The sequence below is a fragment of the Limanda limanda genome, chromosome 20 (assembly GCF_963576545.1).
Source record: "Limanda limanda chromosome 20, fLimLim1.1, whole genome shotgun sequence".
NCBI lineage: Eukaryota > Metazoa > Chordata > Actinopteri > Pleuronectiformes > Pleuronectidae > Limanda > Limanda limanda.
In genome coordinates, this window is record NC_083655.1 from 8,962,647 (window position 1) to 8,983,968 (window position 21,322).

The window sequence follows — 21,322 nt, forward strand, 5'->3', positions numbered from 1 at the left end:
TAATGCCTGTATAAAAATATATTTAAAGCTGCTTTGATGGATATTAACCGATTTTGGACAGTGCAACTACTTAAAAACACCACAGTGACCTGATCACAGGTTTAACAGAGACATGAAGCAACAATAGCATCTCTCTCCTCTTAGTTCTGAGCAGAGCAGAGAACTGACTCTGAAGCTGTTAAAAGCTGCAGAGTGTTCAGCAGCTACGAGCTTGATGAGAGCCGTATGGAACCAAAACAGCAGAGTTGCAGGCCGTAAAATTAAAGAAGCTCTGTGGAGCTGAGAGGCTTTGCAGAGGCGGGTGATAATTCTCTGTGAACATGTCACTACTAGTGACATCTCTTCTCATAACACAGTCATTTGAGCCAGAGTTATAAAATCTACTAGAGTGCAGTTTCAAGGATAGATATATTTCAATATGGCAAACTATATTTACGCTTTCTGCAATTTATTGTGCACTCTGCGTTTTATTATTAATCTGGTTTGGTGAATAAAACCCCAAAGTAGATTCTAATGTTCTAATTTGATTATTTTAAACATTTAACAGCTCAGCCATGATGGACTATCTTTCCTTTGTTTATCATTAGACCAACTGAGGATAACTTATATATTTGCAACTGCCACACAATCCTGTATTTCATAATAAATCTAGCAGCACAGTGTGCCGGGTTATGAGCCGTGTTTCCTAAAGTTTCCCTGCATTTTAATATTGTGCCTGAAAACAGAACATGGCCCACAGAGACTGCATCATGGAGCAGTGTAGCATCTTTTCACAGGGAAGTGACAACCAGGAGGAAAACATGACATTTCTTCTGCATTAAAACAGGTGATGTTCAATGGGTTGCATATAAAGTGTGTTTCACAGGACACAGCCAGAGCACGGTGTGAAGGCATGAAGACAAAGCAGCAAATAAAAACCGCAAGAGATGCCTCAATTAAGAATTAACTCCAATCAAGGAAAGAATGGACCGGAATGTCAAGAACAATTGAATTGTCCTTGAGAAGCAAATTCTGGCTTTGACTCTAACGGCGCCAAAATGGCTCCGTGTGATTGTTTAACTGCCCTTGATGGGTCAGCAGCAAACCCCCCTCAGCTACTTTCATCAGAACAAACTTGGCAAAACAAAGTGGAGGGGAGCAAATTGCCTTCTGGAAGTAATTAGACATAATCATGCTGTTCTGCAGCGATCGGTGGCGTCAGCTTACCTTCCTTGTTAATCACAGCTTGTTTAGAAGCACCCGAGGGTCTTGAAAATTTAAATATAAGCACAGGACGGAAACTTAAAAGGTGGCTTGATGGATATGTATGGGATATTTTAACACAACAGAGGGCTGTAAGTGCACTTTTACCTACATTAGCAAACGGCTAAAACTTTTTCTGTGTCATTGAATAAAAAAACTGACGGCTTGTGTTCTCTCCTGTGCTTCCCTGGAATTCCAGTTCTATTAAACAAAAGAATACTTTGATATTTACACCTCAAAGCCCCCCAACCATTGTAAACATGCTCCACGTCTAAATCCAATTCTATTTATCAGAACTGAGAAAGTGGGCTGCTCATTATACTCACCTATTGATCGCCTCTTCCTGAGAGAAAGGAGATTAGCGGTCAACTTTCAGCACCTCAATCAATAATCATCTCCCTAATTGGGTATTAGCAACAAGAAAGTGGACTCACTTGTCACACAAACAAGGAAAGAAAAGCTCAAATTCAGCGTTTTGAGCCTGCTCTCATTCCTTTAATCTGAAAACAGAATTATGCCGGTTGAGGAATTGGTATTTGAGCTGAAATAGAGCCCTCTTAAAATCATTCTTTGTACACTGAAGATATTTGGGTTTAAGATCAAATTATAAGCATGCCACAAGACTTTGGAATTCAATGGTACAATGATTTCCTGGTATTAGCATCTCAAGTCTTTCAGTCGTTCTTCTCTTCACCGTTCAAGGTCGAAGTCTCGACACCATTTCCAGCGAGCTTCACGGATGAGCTTCTATGTTCTGGATCACGAGCGCACCTTTTATTTCCATCACCTTGGTGTCATCATCCCATAAAATTACGCTCCAGAGCTTTTTGTAAATTCTATCTTCACTTTCTAATTCTTACAGCTGATGACTGGTTTGTATCTTGTGGTTTTCATCTCTCCTGATGATTTCTCCCAACACTGGATTGGGATACCCCTTCATCCCGGCACTGGGTTATCGCAGATGTCAATGTCTGGTGTTTGTTATCCTTGTTCAATATCTCTTGCTCAGTACACCAGTGGTTTATTTCCTCTTTAAGATATATCCCAAATTGCTGTATTTGTTAAACCTGATTTTCCCTTTTCTCAGTTTAAAAATGTCTGTTTCTCTCCCATTAACAGTCATCATGTTGGTTTATACTTTTTAACCAATGCAGTCTCCACAGGCCAAGAGTGGAAATTCAGAGCTTTTGAAATGCTTAAACAATTGATCCAAAAGGAAACACCGGTCAAGTTTCAGACGGAACATTTTTAAAAGGTGAAATCCTGAACTCTTGCTACAATTATAATCCAAGCTTCACCACATAATCTCAATAACATGCAGACTTTCTTCTGGGGAGTTGTTTTTAAGGAAGGATTTTGCATAGACGGTACCTTCGCCAATTCTGGAGCTAGAATTGACCACAGTGGAAAAGAATAACTTCCTCTCGTGACCCAGAATGTTTTCTGAGTGTAAACACGAAATTCAACAACGAGCCTTGTTTGGTGCTTTTCAGATATTTACTCGGAACAAGGTCCCTGAGACTCGATGGCTCTTCAGTTGACTCCAAAGTGACTGAAAAGCCTTTGCATTCTTTTGGTGCACATGGCATTTATGTGTAATTGATTTGTCTCAGCCGCTCTGAATGCCATACACCATGAGCACATTTGTCAACTCTCCCTCTCCCTCCCTTTCTCTCCCTCTCTCCCTCCCTCTCTCTCTCTCTCTCTGCTTGCCTCGGTTCCCATCTGGCCTCCCGTCCAATCAGAGACGATTCAAGGAAAGCACCGAGTCGCACAGAGCTTCTCGCTGCATCTAGATAATTGAAACAAATGCCCGTTTGAAACCGAGTGTCTGCTTAATTTACAGACAGCGCGACTCTAAAGCAACGACTCTCCCTCGGTGTGTCCCATTCATAACCGCTAACAATGTAGCTGCACTCAGAAGCGGTTTGAGAAGAGACGGGAGCACAGAGTAACAGATGGAGATTCTTCTCCCTTCTTGAGAAGTTGACAAATAAACAGAAAAACACTGATCAGAATGCGTTTGCTTTAATTGGACTCCGGTCGACTGGAATGTTGTGAAACAAGCACTTGAGTCAAAATGGAAAAGAATTAAATAAAACGCTGAGACGTCTGTAAATTATGGGGGAAAGTCAATTTTCCTGCAAAAGCTTGTGAAATAAACAAGCTGTGGTTTGACATTGAGGGTCGGTGGTATTGTTGTGATTGTAGTTGCAGGTTATTTTCTAACGTGAGTTGAGTTTGAATTTGTTTAAATTGTCCGACAATGATCTTTGCATAACAAATCGAGCTAAAGATGGCAAATCTGAAATGTGAAATGCTATTGAAAAGTATGATAACCTTATTACATCTGCAGAGGAAGTTATGTTATGTTTGTTGGTTTGTTTGTGAGCATGACTACGGAAACACAAATTAATGGATTATCACGACATTTGGTGGAAGGATGTGGAATAGGTCGAACAAGAAACCATTCTATTTTGGTGCGGATCAGGGAGTTGTTTTCTTTACTTTCTGTTCCATCGTGACAAAGGATGTTTTTCACCATTTTTGTGGATTTTAAATAAGTATGAATAAAAAATTGTAGTAGTTTGAAGTACAATCCTTCAGCCTTGAGTTGTGTGTGTGTGTGCAAAACAAAATAAAACAGATGTTTGCTAACCGCTCAAGGTTCCGCTCCTTAATCTCTTTATTGCTCTCACGCACAGAAACTCAAGGTGCTTCCGGAATCAAAAACTTTATCAACAAATATATCTCATCTAAATTCTTTAAAGGCAGGGGGGGGCTGATCTGGAAATAGAGATAACTTGGACCTTAAACCGCCCACTGCCGGAGAGCAAACTGCTTCCTGAACAAAGCATTGTTTTCAGACAGACAGAAATTATCCGAATACATTTCTTGAATAGATTTAATTTCTGCTCTTTTAACCCTTTGGCTACCGATAGTTTGCTTTCTAGTTGAGGCAAAGCGATCACATGACGCCCTGTTTTTGTGAAGAATTCCTTTTAATTGCTCTCGCATGTGAAATGTGTTTTACAATTTGCTTTCCCTTTTCTTCTTAATTGCAAGTAACCGCCTGTTCTCAAACCTCAAAGCGTATTCTATGTGTTTGTCCTCCTCTCCACACTTCTCATGACTCTACAATCACACACAAAGAAACACAATTTTCACATAATTCATTTTCTGAGGTCTGCAATCAGTGGTTCAGAGTTTCTGCTTGTTTACTTCAATTTTCTCGGCGCACTGTTGTTCAAGTAACCTAGCATGAACTCAGAAGTATTTCTAGTTTCTGAAAGGCTAATGCCCGGGTCCTGACCAGACGCTGCGGGGGGGACATTAATAAGGACTAGCGGTCCATGCCGTGAGCCGGGGCTGATGGAAGGGGAACCACAGAACCCCTTTCTCCTCTGCCGGTTCATCCAGCTCCCAGTGGATCGCTGGTAAACACTGCACATCAACCCAGAGGCCAATTAGCCTGCAGGATCAGCCCAGCGAGAGGCCTGCTTGGGGGGGGGGAGACTTAATTCAAAGAGCAGATTCTGGTGGAGTTCAGCTCTCCTAATTGCTAAAAGAGCTCAGGTCCCAGAGGTGCCATTCAGGCTTTCAGGAAATATAAAGGAGTTTTTATTGTTTGTAAAATAAATAAATAAAAAAAAGTGGTCGTAATGCACAGTGGTGATTTTATATCATCATGTGGTGCCATAATTTGAAAAATAACAAGCAGGAGATAGGTATCTACAGCGAGGTTGTGAGTCCATGACCCTTAAACGCAGATCCACCCACAAACTAAGCTTCGCTCCACAAGAGAAACAGGTTTAAGGCGGTGATTTGAGGAAGTGAATCTTCTCCGTAGTGTCCATCACTACAAACAGAATGTGGCTGGCGAACTGAAATAGCGTAGAAAGTGTGAGAAAGCGAGGTTAACAGGAGCGCATATGTATCACAACTCCTAATTAGAACCACACAGTATCCAAGCAACAGTAACAGGCCACTGAGAGAAATTAGTTATTTATTGGGGAAGCATCCTGCTCCTGTTGGCTCTGTGTTCGACCTCTGACCTGAGCGTTTACTCTGCACCCGTCAGGTTCTTACGGCTACAATTCTTTTCTTTTTTCTGCACAGAGACTGTGGCCACGATGCTGCGGAGGGATGTGTTGTGTGGGCGAAGTGTGTGAACAGCTTTACAAGATATGACAACACAGTTTTATTCCCTCTCTCTCTCTCTCTCTCTCTCTCTCTCTCTCTCTCTCTCTCTCTCTCTCTCTCTCTCTTAGCTGTTTTTCACACTCATATTAAATTATTTCATTTCTCTGGAAGTTTGTATTTTTCCCGCACAGGAGAAGTACAAGTGGAAAAGAAATTATATAAATGTTAAATAAACAGAACAAATTGGGATGTAAATATACTACATATTTGTCACATGGTTGTTTGAACTTGTGTGGCAGAGATACACATCTTCATGTGACACCCACATCTTCTCCTATTTAAACAATAACTAATTTAAGAGGCTACGAAATACTGAACCTCATCATTTAGGTCATTCAGTCTTTAAGAATCAGAATCTGGTTTTATTGCGAAGTAGGTGTTTACACATACAAGGAATTTGCTGTGGTCTATTTGTGCAAGTATAAATCTAAAGAAAGTACTATATGCACCAGGGGAGGGATTGTGCAATACTTTAATTTAACCTTTTCAATCTAAACATTCCTGAATAATGTTGCTTGTTGCATGATACGAGATATATCACAAAAAGTCAAGGCCATGGATGAGTTTTTCCTCCTTATCTTAACTGCTTTGTGGCGACAATTGTCTCAAAACGCGTACTGTCAGAGAACCAGGTTTTCATATGTCACAAGAAACCAATCCCGTCAACTAAAGAGAAGTAATATTCTCAATGTCTCTCCCTCCTTTTTTTTTTTTTTTTCTTACATTATTCTCTTTCTTCTGTTCCTTCTCCTCTAATAATCCTTCAGGGAAACACAATGTGCAGCCTGTCCCATCTGCCCGATTTGTTTCGTCTTGTCCGTCTTGTCTCATCACGTCTTGTTATGTCTTGTAAAGGGAGGGAGAAAAAAAAAATTACCCAAAGATATCATTTCCTTCTCCTTCTCTTTAAACCAGCAGCTTTGTTGTTGTATTGTCGGATTATTTTCACTTTTGTTTTTTCCCCTCAGTTTGACGTAATGATGTTATTTTTATCTGCATTGACAGGTATCAGCCGTATGTGTGTGTGTGTGTGTGTGTGTGTGTGTGTGTGTGTGTGTGAGTGAGGAAGTGAATATTTGTTACGCAGAGACAGAAGAGTGTGGGAGGTGACGAAGAGGAGGAAGAGGGAAATAGGGGAAAGGGAAAAAACATATTTTCACCCATTTATTATTGTGTGTGTTTGTTTATATATATATATATATTTCCCTCTTTTCCTTTGGTTCCTCTTTTAAAGTATAAATATATGAATCTAGAAAACGAATAAATAAAATGAAAAGAAGATATCCATGCATATTTACTGTATATTTATTTGTTTTGGTCCAGGGAAGTTTAATGTTTTAAGACAAAACTGCTTCCAACTTCTTCCTGTCAACAGTTTGAGGAGCATCTTCTTATTCCTCTTTGATAAAAACCTTTGTGCTTAAAGCCGAGACAATATAGAAACAGATTCCCTAGTTTGCTGTGGAAGAGCGAGTCTGACCCAGAGTTCTGACCTCAGACCCATCCGACACCTCTGGGATGAACTAGAACGCCGACTCTAAACCAGGCCTCATCAACGACCTCTGACCTCAGCGGTCGACCTCACAAATGCTGTTGTTGCCCTGCAGCGAGGTTCTTAAACGATGAGCAGCCTGAAGCCAGTCGAGTGGAAGCTGATGTACAATCATCAGTGAAGATTGTAGACATTGGACGATTCTGTGCATTTACATCCATTGCCGACTGTTCATTTTCTGGGATATGTCTTTTCCCTTTTCCTACCGACTTCTTGCTGCAGTGGATAAAAAATAAAAACCGCCGGAAACAATGCAAATGAGAAGTAGAGACTCAAACAAAAAAGTTTGGTTGTTTCCTGCAGAATGTCTCGTCTTTACCAACAGTCTCCCTCCAGGAGCCATTTCCATGCAAGCTCATTATTTAGGGGTCATACAGATTGGACCCATTCTCAGACTCTTGCCTCCAGCTCGTCCATGTTGCGATAGCCACGCAAGACAAGTCCAAAAAAAGTTGGAAGGTGCAAAACCAGTCGAATAAACACTGCGTGCTCGAGGAAAAGACTTCATCGTTGCAAAGACGTGAACAGCGAGCGTAAACCGAGCTTCTGGTTCCACAGAGATGTTTGCTAATCACTTGATGTGTAGGTGGAGTCTTTACTCTCGTGGAACTGTGGCCCAGTTCCTGTTCACACCAGCGGAAGCTTTCCTCCGTGTCATTATATGAAAGTTTCAAGCGGCTCCTCAAACACACTCAGACGCCGCTGAGTGGATCCATCCAGGGAAACATTCTCTTGTTATCCTCTGTGTCATGATAGTTGATTGTGGACTCTCTGCTCGACACAGGCCATAAACCTCCACAGACACAAGCAGCCTAACAAGACTCAACCAGATCTGCTCCGAGACGCCGAAACCAGCCTCTCTCTCTCTCCGTCTGCTCAGGAAAATGAGAGGAGCTGCTCAAGAAAAAAATAGAAAGTGACTGCATGACAGTAGCCTGTGTTCCCAAGGATACTGAGCGAGCACGGTCTGCCAGTCTATCACACAGGAGCACCCTGCTTTTGTGACAAACTGGCAGACTAACATCTTTCATTCTTGCAGCTCCTCTGTGCTCCTCTTCCTCGACAATCCTCACATTAACCTCTCTGGTGAGAGGCTACACAGTGTTTCTGTTGATTCAGAGCAGAGCACTGGTGGGTATCGGTGCCCGACACACTCCACATTCATTAAAGAAAATGTGTTGAATACGCGGCCGAGAGCTGCAGTCAAACACCACAAAAGGTGAATACAGATTTAATTACTTTTTTTTTGTATTTGTGCCCCGTGCACCGGTGGTATGACGACAAAGAAAAACCCCGAAATCATTTGCTTGCAGCTGAAAAACCGAGCGATGTCAAAGTTTGCCGGTGGATAGACTTACATCCACGCTCTGCTTTAACAGGTGAGTAGCTGGATATCCTGTGAATCCTTCAGAGGCCGTATCCATTACAGGATCCATGAGAGGTGGGTGAGAGGCAGCGAGCATGGAGGGGCTGCTTCACTGAACAGCACACACCGCCTCTCTATACTCTCTAACTGGCAATTGTTGAATTCACAGTCATGTCAGTCTTCCTCACAATTTAGAGCCCTGCCAGGTAACTCCTTGTGGACAAAACTTCCCAGCAGCCCTCAGACGTCTCGGAATGAAACAGCAAAGTCATTCCGCAGTCTGGCGGCGTCGCTTTCTGTTTCTTTATCACACGGAGGCCTTCAAAGATTCATGAGGGACCTCGGATTCAAACAAGCTTAATACCCATCCTGTTTCATACTCGTAGCAACACAGTCTGGCACCGGGAAGTGAATCACTGTGCCCCTGTGACTTGGAAGTGCCCGGATATGCAAATGTGTGAGTTGGTGCTGTAGATTATTCAAATGCATGAATGCTTTGCCTTCGGGGGTCGCCCCACTGCCTAGCCGCGGTCACTCCCCGTGCGTAATAACCCCCCCCGTGATGCGTTTCCTCTCAGGGAAAGTGGGGACTGTCGGGTGACACATGGGTGACACGGGGTGACACGGTCTCGCCGGGGGTCCTGCAGCAGACCACCCACCACACTCAGAGGAGAACGGATGAACGGGTGCTTCCTGCTTCTCCTGTTTCCGAAGCTTGCACCACAATGGATCGGATATTAAACTGTGCAGCATTATTTTGACATGAAATAATTTGTGTCTGGGCCCTGAGTATATGTGGTGGCTTGTCACGGCATGTTGAATTGGTTTAAATAACAAATCTAAAATCCGACCCTGACCCTGTGAAGGCACCGTCACGCTGTTTATTATTCCAAATAGGAATTATCTCTGGGTGACCGACTGGTTTTGAAATTCAGAGACAGATTCATTGAAGAGAAGAGGATTCAGGAAATCTGGACTGTGTAAAACTTTGGAGCAATCGTGCCTTTCCCCCTTGAGCTTTTCAGAACACATCAACAATAATAAAACCCCCAAAAAACATGTGTCCCCTATTTAATCTTATATATGTATAACTTAACACTAACTAACACAAGTGACTCTGGTTTGTCAATCATAGGGTTTCACTCCATTATTATAGCATCAAATAACAAATTAAAATCAAACTTAGCAGAAAAGTGAACATCAGTTTGATAAAAACCTGAAAATACACAAATCATCTTTGATAAAAACTGTATTTGAGGAATAATACAATTTTTGTTTTCTCCATGTCCCTAATGCCATCATGGAGGAGGTGGGGATTATGACAAATCCTGCATTCAGTCCCCAGGGAGCGATTTGGATCATTCAGCTTCTCTTTGGTGGTGTTGGCATGTCGTCCATCTTTAAAAACATTAATTACACAGTAATTATTAGTCGTTTTACTTCATTGTAGCTTTTCAGTAACAAACATTAGAAAGTTACTTCCCCCTTTAACTCCTCGACAGCATTTAATTAGTCCAGATCTTTTGGTGTCAATTAAAAAGTTTCAAAGTGCAAAGTGAGGTCGGTTCATCTTTGCATATTATTTGTCAAATTAGCAGCTAATATGAACCCCCCCTCCCCCCCACTGCTGTTTGATCCATCTGTCACTGGTCTACAGCCGTAAGTGCTAATTGCTGATAGCTTCACAGGCGGCAGCAGCGCTATCGATTCCCCGATCTCGCATCTCAAACATCTCCAGTGACACCGAGGAGCCAGAGAGGGGGGGGCGACCTGCTCATCACAGGGCAGCACACAGCTGGAGGAGGGTGTGGATGATTACTGAGAGGATGCACGTACATGCGACGCACATACTGCTGCACTCGCACTTCAGCAGAGAGAAGAACTCCCGGGGCGGTAACACGTGTGGACAGGTGACAAGTTGTTCCGAGCCGGGCGAGAAAATGCGCTCGCACAGACGAAAAACTCCGGCGTCAGCAGATGTAATTAAATCTCTGGTTTTAAAAAAGCAAAGATTAAGTGTGTGTTTAACGGATCGATAATGATGGACAGGGAAGACAAAGAAGATTAATCAAAGTGCTCAGAAAAAGGGAGCACTTAGCCGAGCAATTAATACGTCAGGGGGAAACCTCGCAGGGACCAAAAAAATCTGTTGGAATAAACGTAAGAACGGCTTTGGAGAGCTATTACTTAGGATTATCGTGCCATTGATTTTGTCTTTATCTGTGTGCGAGTTTGACGTTAATATCCATATTGATTAACCGCTTTTGAGCAGCTTTTGATGGACACCCACTCACACGCCGCGCCTCGTAAAACTTTCAGCTCCGGGTTTCATTACAGTGTCCGGACTGTTCCCTCATTTCCTCGAGGAGGGTTATGGATATCGATCGGCTCCGGGTGCAAACGCATAAGTTCAGCGCTGATGAAACGTGTCACAACTTTTTTAATAGTGCATCAAAAACAACTGGGACTGGGAGTCAATATGGCTGCCGGCCAGGACGAGCTAATTTCTTTGGCTCTGCATCAGCTGTTTTGCATAATATGACTCGAGCTGATTGAAGCTCTGTGGTAATAATCCCTACAAACCACTGAAAGGGTGAAGAGCTGCTTTCAAACACGCACTGAACTCCAAACATGTCAGAATCAGTTGCTATGGAAATTTCCCCGGACCTTCTTCTGCCAGTCAGAGCTGTGGGTGATTGATGATGTCACCAGTGTCAATGTGCTGTGAAAAAACACACCTGACTTTTTACCCAGGCTCCGCCCCCCACCTGAACATTCCAGTCTCACCAGTAAATGCTCGGACATATTCTCCACAGACATTCTCCACAGTTCACGTCTAATGTAACTGTACAGAGTGTTTGTCCTGAATTGAAATCACCTCTGGTCCCTGTTGCCTCATGATGACAGCAAATGGTAACCACTACAAATTAAAGGCTTCCTGCTTTTTCCGTTTTGATTATGGGCGATTGCTGTGGTTTTTGTGCCTGAACCCAAAGGATATGCAGACTCTACACTTGCCTCTTGCTTCTTCTGTTTCTGGCTCTAGTGAAGCAGAAAAGGTGGACTCTTAGTGGATAACCTGGGGGGGGGGGGGGATGCTTTCTCTCTTTTCTCTGTGTTCAATTAGGAAATCAAGCAGCAACTCTGTCTTAAACCATTGCTCTGCTCTGTCTCCTTGCAGCACTATAGTACATATATATACTCTGCACTATTGATTGCTCCATATGTACAGTTTATACTTATATGTACATGTTTATTATAATCATGTAGCATCATGTCGCATTTTTACAGATTGAATAATAGACTAAAGCGCTCAGAGTAGTTTTTTCCTGAAAGAAATCTACAGAATCGTCTGTAATGGCTGCTCCACCGCTATGAATGAGATATTGACACTTTCTGCACTTTCAATGTAAAAGAAATAATTTTCCTTTTCTCATATTGTTGCATCCATTTTCTTTTTTCCATGCTGCAGCCTCTGCTAACGAACGTGTTGACGAATGACAACTTCCTCCGTCCTCCATACATTATTAAAAATGATTCATCCCTGTACAACAACTGCAGCATGGCTCATATAATAATTGATTAGAAAATAAGCAAAGCCCAATTGTTATTTGGGTCTTGCACAGAAAGATGGACGACATGACAGCTCCTCAAAAAGTGAAGCCAAGGATCTGGTTCATTTTTTACATTGGTTTGAAAGTTTTGACCAATGGGGAGCTCCCTCCTCTGCCACCACCCCTCTACCTCTTCTATTTCTTGCCACGTCAACCCTCTTTAAAAAAAACACCTGCACGCTACCCATGACCACTGAAGTGAGAAATGATGGAGGAGGCTCCACAAACTGAGTCGCTCCTTATTTGTCACCAGCCTCCACGCAGAGACAACTGCAACACTGATGCATGGAGAGTCGAGCTGAACTGCTCGGTCAATTAATGAATTGGTCACACGTTGCACTATTAATCTTTCATGCCTCTCAAAATGTGAGCATGCGCTGCTGAGTGAGTTGCATTTATTTGGTGGGACTGCTGCGGGTCTGGGAGTCGTCCAAGATGCTGATTGGATCCGACGGGACCTGAAAATCACCTGCACTCAAACTGCAGCTTCAGTCGGGAAATCAAAACACCAACAAATTACTGACTCGGCCTAATGGCAGAGGAGACAGAGCCTGTTACAGCGTTTGCGTTGGGAGGCAGCCACACTTGATATTGATTTTTTTCCTGTTTCTGAGTAAAACTCAGTAAATATCACTTTAGAAACTCTGAAAGACATTTAGGCTTTAGAGAGAAGTTCATTTAAACTCTGAAATACTTGTAATAAAAGTGAACTTGTCAGATGGAGTTTTTGCAATGAATGATAGACGGTGAAATGGATTTGGACTTTGAACCAGAAGAGTAAGAACACAGCTCATGATGTCAAATCGCTGCTGATATTGGGCGATATACAACCTGCACAGATCACCAGTCCATCACTGGGCCGACACAGAGACAAACAACCATGATGCTTACTAATAAAGAACCTTCTCGCTGGGATGCAACAATGGAAAATTAACTTACATGACCGAATGAAATGGTGAAGCCGAAAAAATAGCTAGAAGTTAGCAAGCGAGTCAGAGAAGGTTCTCCTGCCTTTTTGGGGGCGTGGCTGTGACGACAGGTCTGATAGGAGGAGTCGAATGCATCAGCTGCATTTGACCATTTCCAGGATCACCAACCCGAGCTTTAACAAAACACAAGAAGTCATAAAAACTATCACTTCAATCTGACTTCTTGTTTCCCTACTGTTTAGTAGTCAATTCCTACATGACTTTCCTGTTGAGAACTTATAACAACATATAATCCAGTGAAACTTTTCTATTTTCAAAGTTACACAATACTGTCAAACTGCAGATTTCCAGCTCAAGTCAAGGCAGAGCCGTTAATCAATTCTTCAAATGTCCTTGAATTATGAAATGTTATATTTAGTTTCTACAAAATATGCTAAATTGACTTTTTACCAAGTTGCGTGTGCCGCTTTGACCTCGGTGGCATTTACTGTATCGTCCTGCGAGGCAAATCCCAGTCATCCGGCACTTCGGGCAAGTGCAAGCAAATGTTAAAGATGTAGTGGATTTGCAACTATTATTATAATGTGTCCTGCGCCGCTGCAGCACCTCCTCTGTCCCCTACGTAATAAAACCAGCTTTATATCCCACAACTGATCCAGAAAAGTATGATTTTGTTGTTAAGAAAGACGGACGAGCAACCCACGCTTCTCACGTGCACTGCAGCTGTGCCGTAGTTTAATCATATGCAGAAATTACACTTATTTATGTTTCAAAGGCATTGGTTCAAACACGTTTATAGACTCCTCAGCCCCGGCACCGAGCCCCCTGCTGTTACTGTTGCCACGGTCGCTGGTGTTCCTGCTGTTTGTGCTGCTGCTGCTGCTCAGTTCTTTGTTGCACTCTCAGCTTTATCTTCTCTCTGTGTGTGTTTTCATTCCTGACTGATCCCGAAGCCAGTGGTTAATTCACAGATCAGAAATATAAAACAGCAAAACAAGAAAAATCCTTGTTTGGGATCATTTTCCTCTCGTGTGGAGACAAGAAAAGGTGTTTACAGAGCGCGGATCTATTCAGAGCGACTCCTCCTTAAGCAGGCAAGAATGTATATTTGAATAAATGCAGCAAATTCTGCAAAAGTTCAATCATCTGAGTCGAATAAAAGCATCTTGACAACCCCATGCGTCTGCTGAGGCATTACTGACCTCTAGTGGTGAACGCTGTCGAGTGTCATAAATAGTGTAAACAGCAATAACCCTGAAATCGAGGCTCTGAGGCAACATGGTGACGTTAACAGTAAGTAAATTATAAGACACTCGACAGGGCCGGTGTGTATCAAGTGACTTCAGCGCCGACTTCACTCAGAGTTAAGGACTGTTGCCTCTAATGAGGGTAATCACCGCGGCAGAGCTTCACTCATTTCCATCAGATAATTACACATTAGAGTCACACGAGGAGAAATAAATCCACTGATTGGAAACCAAGTCAAAATGATCATCAGACTGGTTCTGCTGCAATCTGTTGGGATAGTGAAATCCCAGTTGGACGAGATGACATCACACCGCCAAGGTCAGAGGAGTGGGATGATGTCACTACTCTAAAAATCCATAGAATGCAGAAGAAGCTGAATATTTTAAAAAAGTATGAGGAGTTGAAAAAAGAAAAATGAGAGCAGACATGCTCTGAACGAGATGAAAGTTTTTGTTGAAATTTGTTGAAATATGCAGAAGTTGTCAGCGACCAAACCCCGAAAACGAAGGATATTGTAGAAATAATAAAGGACTGAAAGAAGGAACTTAACAGTAGAGATGTTGTGAAAGAGCTGAAGGTTTTTAGAATTTGTTGGAGAATAAAGCAACAAAAAGCAGAATGAGAGCACGTCGCTCTTCCAAGGCCCAACAGTCTCTTTACAAAACCACTTCCAAATTCACTACATCCACATTTTAGTTTGGATCGGCAGCAATTTGCACACACTCAAAAAATACCAGTCCCCTGAATATGCCGAATTTTTTCATCAAGATCTACGAATAATTCCTTAAATCAGTGAAAAGACTAAAAAAAAAAAGCCCTGGATCCAAACTCTTCTCCGAATCCAACGTTTAACAAGTTTTTCCTTCCCTAGCTTTTGGGTATTCCTGCTAACTAAGAAATAAACACCTACATGAGTAACCTTCATATAGCATCTGTTGAAGTATGCAGGAGTTTAAATATGTCAAAAATTACGACGAGGTGAAAGAAGAAAAAGCTAAATTATAAGAAAACAGGAAAAGTATAATGATGATCCCTCAAACAGCCACGGAGAAAAAATTTGTGAGCATATTATGCTGATACAAAAGTGCAAAGTGCAAAATTGCAGCTGCTCCTCCGCTTCAATAACCGACAAATCACAGAAGTCTAATAACATTTTACCCGAAGGTCGATTCAGTCGAGCTGAAATCATTTCCTATGAGTGAGAAATCCACAGCCTGCAAATTGGGATGATCAGCAGAGTAACTTTATTCAGAGACACACACACACAGCGACTGGTTCCACTTTTGTTCTTTTCTCGCTAATGCCGAGTGGATTCGGGAATTTTCTCATTTCTTCTGCACCGGAGCGTCGTCCCTCACCGCCGGGAACGGTTCGATTTCTTTGATGATCCTCGTGGCGATCACGTCGTTGTTTGCTGACACCATCCTTCGAGACATCAGATCGAACGGCCCCCCTTTAAATAATCAAACAAAGCCTTCGTTAAGGGGATAATCATAAAGATAACTGTACTTCTAACCACAGTGTGACGCGTACACACCGTCCACATCCAGTAAAACTCCTCCGGCCTCTTTCACGATGACGGCGCCGGCAGCGATGTCCCAGCAGTGGATCCCGATCTCGAAGAAGGCCTCCACCGCCCCGGACGCCACCAGACACATGTTGGTGGCAGCTGTGCCGGATCCGCGCAGCCTGTCGGGAAAGATCAGCCAGAGATCAGCCAGAGATCAGTGAATCGGAATCGGCTACGGTGAGCGACACAGACAGCGAGCAGCGAAGGACAGGAGCCGAGGTTTAAGGTTCGTCGCGGTGACGGAGAAAACTGTTGTAAAGCTATCGTTATATATCCAAAGAAGAAATTGACAAGAAACCAACATGATAGAGAAACTTCAGAGGACAAAAGCAGCGTTTGATCATCGAAACTGATTCACATTTACAGATCAGACACATGGAGACAGAAACGTCCATTTTATCTAGTTGCCTTCAACAAGGAGGTTAAGTATTCACCAGTGGTGTATGAAGTACTTGAAAGCCATACTTGAGTAAAAGTACAGATATCTTACCTGAGAGGGACTCCGGTAAAAGTAAAAGTCAGAAAATGACTTGAGCAAAAGTCTTAAAGTAGCTCATATTAAATGTACTTAAGTTTCAAAAGTATCTGGAGTTGAAATGTACTTAAGTATCAAAAGTAAAAGTACAAGTACCAAAATTAAAAATGCAAAGTTTTTTTTATAGTAGGCCTCTACAGACACAAAACAGCCCAAAATTGTTCTCTTCCGGATTTATTTCAACTGACTGAAAAATGATAACAACAATATACATATAATGTATAATTTTACAAATTTGGAACCCTAGATGCTGAGGGTCAAATAGTAATGGACTAGTGCAACAAATAATCAACACAACAGAACAAACAAGTGCCTCTTGTGTCTGCCTAAGAACATTAATAGACCACAGTATAACCACTGACAAATTCTGTAACTATCACTAAACATGGAGCTTTCCTCAGTAGCAGGAGTGATACCCAAAGCCCCTCAGGATAACTCAGCAAAGGGAAACAAGTTCTAGGCACACAAGATAAGTGAGCACCTGTCGCAGGCCCATCTTAAGGGCCTTAAGTATATTTGGTTACGCCCTCAAATGTGTTTGTCTTCTCCCGCATATCCTTGTCGTGCTCTGTTATACAAACATTAAGAATATTCCATAGAATATATACAAAACCCTATTTGCACTTTTCTTATATTAGTTGCTTTGCAAATCGTTACGCTTTAATGTGGATGTTATTGGATTTGCACTGCATATGCCTGCGTTCATATACAATTATTTTTGCTAGTAAATTAATAATTTGTATGATTCTAGTCCTGCGTGTGGATCATATAGTTGTGAGAAATGTAGCGAGTAAAAGTAAAAAGTCGTCAGGAAAATCAGTACTCAATTAAAAGTACAGATATGTGAAAAATCTACTTAAGTATTAAGTATTTCTACTTCGATACTTCCCACCACTGGTTTTCACCCTGTCTGTTTGTTACCGAACAGAGTTCCACAAACTCTGGTGGAAGGATGGGACGTTGGCCGAGAAATTAGATCTGGTCATAGTTTCTGATTCAGGAATGTTTTTTTTGTCACCATTGCAAGATATCACGTTTATATTAATTATTCATTTATTGTGATATTTTCATCTATTTCACAGGGAGTAAGCCTGATTGAGGGACTGACATCTCGGAGTGTGTGTGTTTAGTGCAGATTGATGGAATGGAAGGCGACTGTCGGGCCTTCGGGGGGGCGCTCTCTCTACTAACTGTCACTCTGCTTTGTTTAAGAGAATAAACTCTTTGATTAGCACTAATTCACACCAGAGACCCCCCCCCCCCACACCACCACCACATGTCAGCAGGCCCTGTTTGTTTCTCACTCCGATGGGAGAAGGGAACACCATTTTTCTCAAGATGCAAACGTCTCTTTTCTGTTGGTTCTGGTTTCAGATTTCTGCCGACGTCACGTTTGAACCAGATTTAGACTTAATGCAATGAATTAACCCACAAATCTTTTCTTAATAATACTTTTCCTACCAAAGAGACTGCAATGATTGTGCACTGTTTTCATGTCAGATATTAAATTGTGCAGTTTTCACAGGAATGACACTTTTCTATGGCTGATGCCCACTCACCCGTGCACGGGGATGCAGAGGATCTTCCGCATGGTGGAGAAAATTTTGGTCACACTCTCCGGTGTCCTGTCGTATCCATGTTCAGAAATGATGATGGACTTTTTAATATCTGTGACAGACGCATGTCAAACCGTCAGCGAACGTTTGGTTTGGACAAATCAGTTCTGAACATGAAGACATTACAAGCGTTACCTTTGATGTCAGACACCTGGATTTGCTCGTCGTTGCAGAAAGCTCCCTTCCCGTTCCTGGCCTTGTACATCTTGTCTTCCAAGCAGCTGTACACCACACCGAACTCCAACTGGAAAACACATCAGTTCATGTTGTAACTACGAGTTCACTACTTTATAATCGAGTGATATGATCTGTTCTTATTCGTGACAAACCTTCTTGTTGACAGCGAAGGCGATCGACACGGCCACAAACGGGAATCTGTGAATAAGCATCAGGGTTTATTATCAAGTAGCTGCAAAAAAGAGACTTAGTAAGTGAATTGAAAAAAAATTAGGGATGTTTAATGCTTTGTTGATGAGATGAAGGTGAAACAAGCAGAACAAGTTTATATAAACGTATATAACGATCTTGATATTCACTCTTAAAAGTGAAATGCATTCTATAGAATAAAGTTCTACTGAAACCAATATGAAAAGGTTCATATCAACAAGCCAACCGATAAACTGGTTTGGTTTAAGAAATGATCAAACTCTGCTGGCGTAAGACTCGTAAAAACAATTTGCCGATATTTGGATTTAATTGTTAACAATCCAAAAAACTACAGCTCAAAAAAGTGAGATTTAAAAGTTGTTAAACCTAATTGATGAATGAGCAGATTCTCTACACCTCTCATCTTACCCATGGACGAAGTTTGTGGTTCCGTCCACTGGGTCGATGATCCACGTGGGTTTGTCAGTTAAGACGCACGGTTCGCCCTTCGCCACCGACTCCTCCCCGATGAAACTGGAGGCACGGACGGACCAGAGGACCAATGAGCATGAGAGGAATGTTCAACAACAATAAACATGCTGACTCATATCAACATGCGTGTGTGTGTTTCTCACCAGTGTGTTCCTTCTCCAAATTCCTCCTTCAGCGACCCGATGATGATCTTCTCCACCCTCTCATCAGTTTTAGTGACAAGATCAACGGTGCAACTTTTTGTCATAATTCGGATTTCACTGTCTCCAGCTTTTCTGATTTCCTAAAAAGAAACGGTGGATTGTTAACAAAGCACTGACACTGCTTCATATACACATTATTAATATTATCTGAATGTAAAAATGTACAACACAAACTTTATGCTGCAAACACCAGAGACCAAAATGCATCCAGATGCTCAGACTTACCGCTCCGGCTTTTCTCGCTACTTCTACAGCAAACTCAAATTCTTTCTGCCATGGTTCCCCCATTTTTCTTCTTTTAGTTTAGGAGAGCTGCAAAAAAACAAAGTATATGTTTTAAAAAACATTATAAAAATATAAAAGTGTAAACCTGTTGTGTGTCATTCATACAGCATGTAAGAGAAAGAAGCTCAAATTAGTGGCATGTCAGTCATCGGTTATGTTAACGCCCCCGAACAGAGACCGACCAAACAGCAAACCTGAGATTAACACATCTCTTACGACACAATGAGTTATACAACACTTCCCCTGCAGCGGCCGGCCGCCGCTCCTGCTTTGCTCTACGTCACAACCACATCTTGATCTTTTAAAGTCAGACACACTGACGGCGCAGAAGTAATATGTGTTTAATCAGCAGTGAGTCATTTAGTCTGAGTCAACAGGCCTCAGACTTAAACATGGTGTGAGCATTCTTTTTTCTTACTGGAGGCTGCAGGTCCAATCTGTCAGTCAGTAGCCTGAGAGGTAAAACCCAGGGCACAGCAGGAGACCCAATACATCACTGATGCTTATAATGAACTTACAGCAGAAGGTGCTAATTAACGGCCACTCAGACGAGTTCATCAACATTTCACCACCTCCTCTCTGAGGTTTGGTGACTGGAGAGCGAGAGGAAACTGTTTGGAAAGATTCCAGTGAGTGATGAGAACTGACGGGGACAGAAAACATGATAATGGGACGAATAGCTCAGCATATCTGCAGGTTGGTGGTGTCTCAGTCGGGTTTTATGAAACTGAGCCAGCAAACCACTTCTTTAAAACTCACTTCACAGATTTTTTTTATCATATTAAATAACACTCAGGACAAACCAGTTTCTCTCTCTATAGACAGCGTGAGTTCATCTGCAGCAGCGTTATTACTTCAGGACAAGACTCAGCCTCTGAACCTGCTGAACTCAAAGTCTGTGCTTCACTGCCCATCTTCATACCAGCCATATATCAGATTTTAGATATCAATCTTGCATTGTACAGTGAAATAATATGTATGAGTTTTTGGAGATAAATGAAAGATTTTTAATATATATTATCGATAATATAATAAACTCTATACTATCTACACCTATACACCTTAAATACACATCAATGCAAAGCTGAAAAGAGAGAAACTCACCCTGTGAAGTCGGGACGTGTGGTCAGACGTGGCTCCTTGATGCAAGTGCTTTTGAGAAACCTCACTTTTAAGTTGCCTAAATGTAAAGATGAGGAACCTGACAGTAAAAAAAAGCTGCTACGCCACTGTCGGAAAAGTACTAGCACCTCCCTCACATGTTTCCCCACAGGAACAAAACATTCTGCCCTCCGCAGCCCGGCCTGCAATGACATGCAGCAATTTAAGATGCAGTGTCGCACAACTGAGTGGAAAATTTCGGTGCATCTTCTTAATGCTTGTGCGATGACTTGTTTGAGGAGCTGTCTGGAGAGGACACGCCCGGTGTGCGTCTCCATGAAAACATACAGTGGAATCCAAACCTGGGAAAGTGACATGACCTGACATTAAAATGCTGCTTCTCTGTGTCTGTGTCAGTTTACGTTGAGCTAAATCAGATTTCCTGAGTTGAAACTAAAACATTTTTCTTTGTCTCGGAGAAAGCAAAGCGAACATATGAGTTCCTGACTTTAGTTCTCACATGAGATTTGGCACGATGAACAAAGCTCCTGCCAGTTTTATATTTCCTGACAGTTTCACCGCTTCTGAGCCTTCCCCTTATGTTCTGTTATTGTATTCCACTGGCGGAAAAGGCTCGGGAAAAAACAGGGTCCCCTGGTGAGCCGGTGTGGATGATGCCCATTCTCTCACTGTGCCGCCTTAAAGTTGAATCAAGTCTTGACAACAGCAATGAAAGAATATATCAGATCTAAAAGCATGTGGATCTAGATTTGAACGTCCAAAATGCACATCTACCTTAACTGCTTTCCTGCAGCAGGTATTGTTTTGTAACTTTGATGCGGCTAATATATAAGATATATTTTATGGCTTAAAAGTGATGATAGTGTTCATATATACATCATTTCAAAAAACAGTTTCACAAACTGAAAAATAACAAGTTATATTAACACAATTGCTTATTTTGAGTTGAACAAATTCATTTTTATGTATTGTTTTTAAC

The 21,322-nt window shown here is 42.0% G+C and overlaps 1 protein-coding gene across 1 annotated transcript; it reads right to left on the reverse strand.

Moving 5' to 3' along the window:
• Positions 1-15,381: 15,381 nt before the first annotated feature.
• LOC133027014 (inositol monophosphatase 1-like) lies at positions 15,382-20,379 on the reverse strand. The gene is made up of 9 exons (XM_061094017.1): positions 20,326-20,379; positions 19,162-19,248; positions 18,877-19,016; positions 18,671-18,775; positions 18,205-18,250; positions 18,011-18,119; positions 17,819-17,927; positions 15,692-15,843; positions 15,382-15,607 (listed from the first exon to the last, which is right to left on the reverse strand). Exons 2-9 carry the CDS (start codon positions 19,222-19,224, stop codon positions 15,480-15,482), a joined length of 852 nt encoding a protein of 283 aa, XP_060950000.1. The 5' UTR covers positions 19,225-19,248; positions 20,326-20,379; the 3' UTR covers positions 15,382-15,479.
• Between the last annotated feature and the right edge of the window lie 943 nt (positions 20,380-21,322).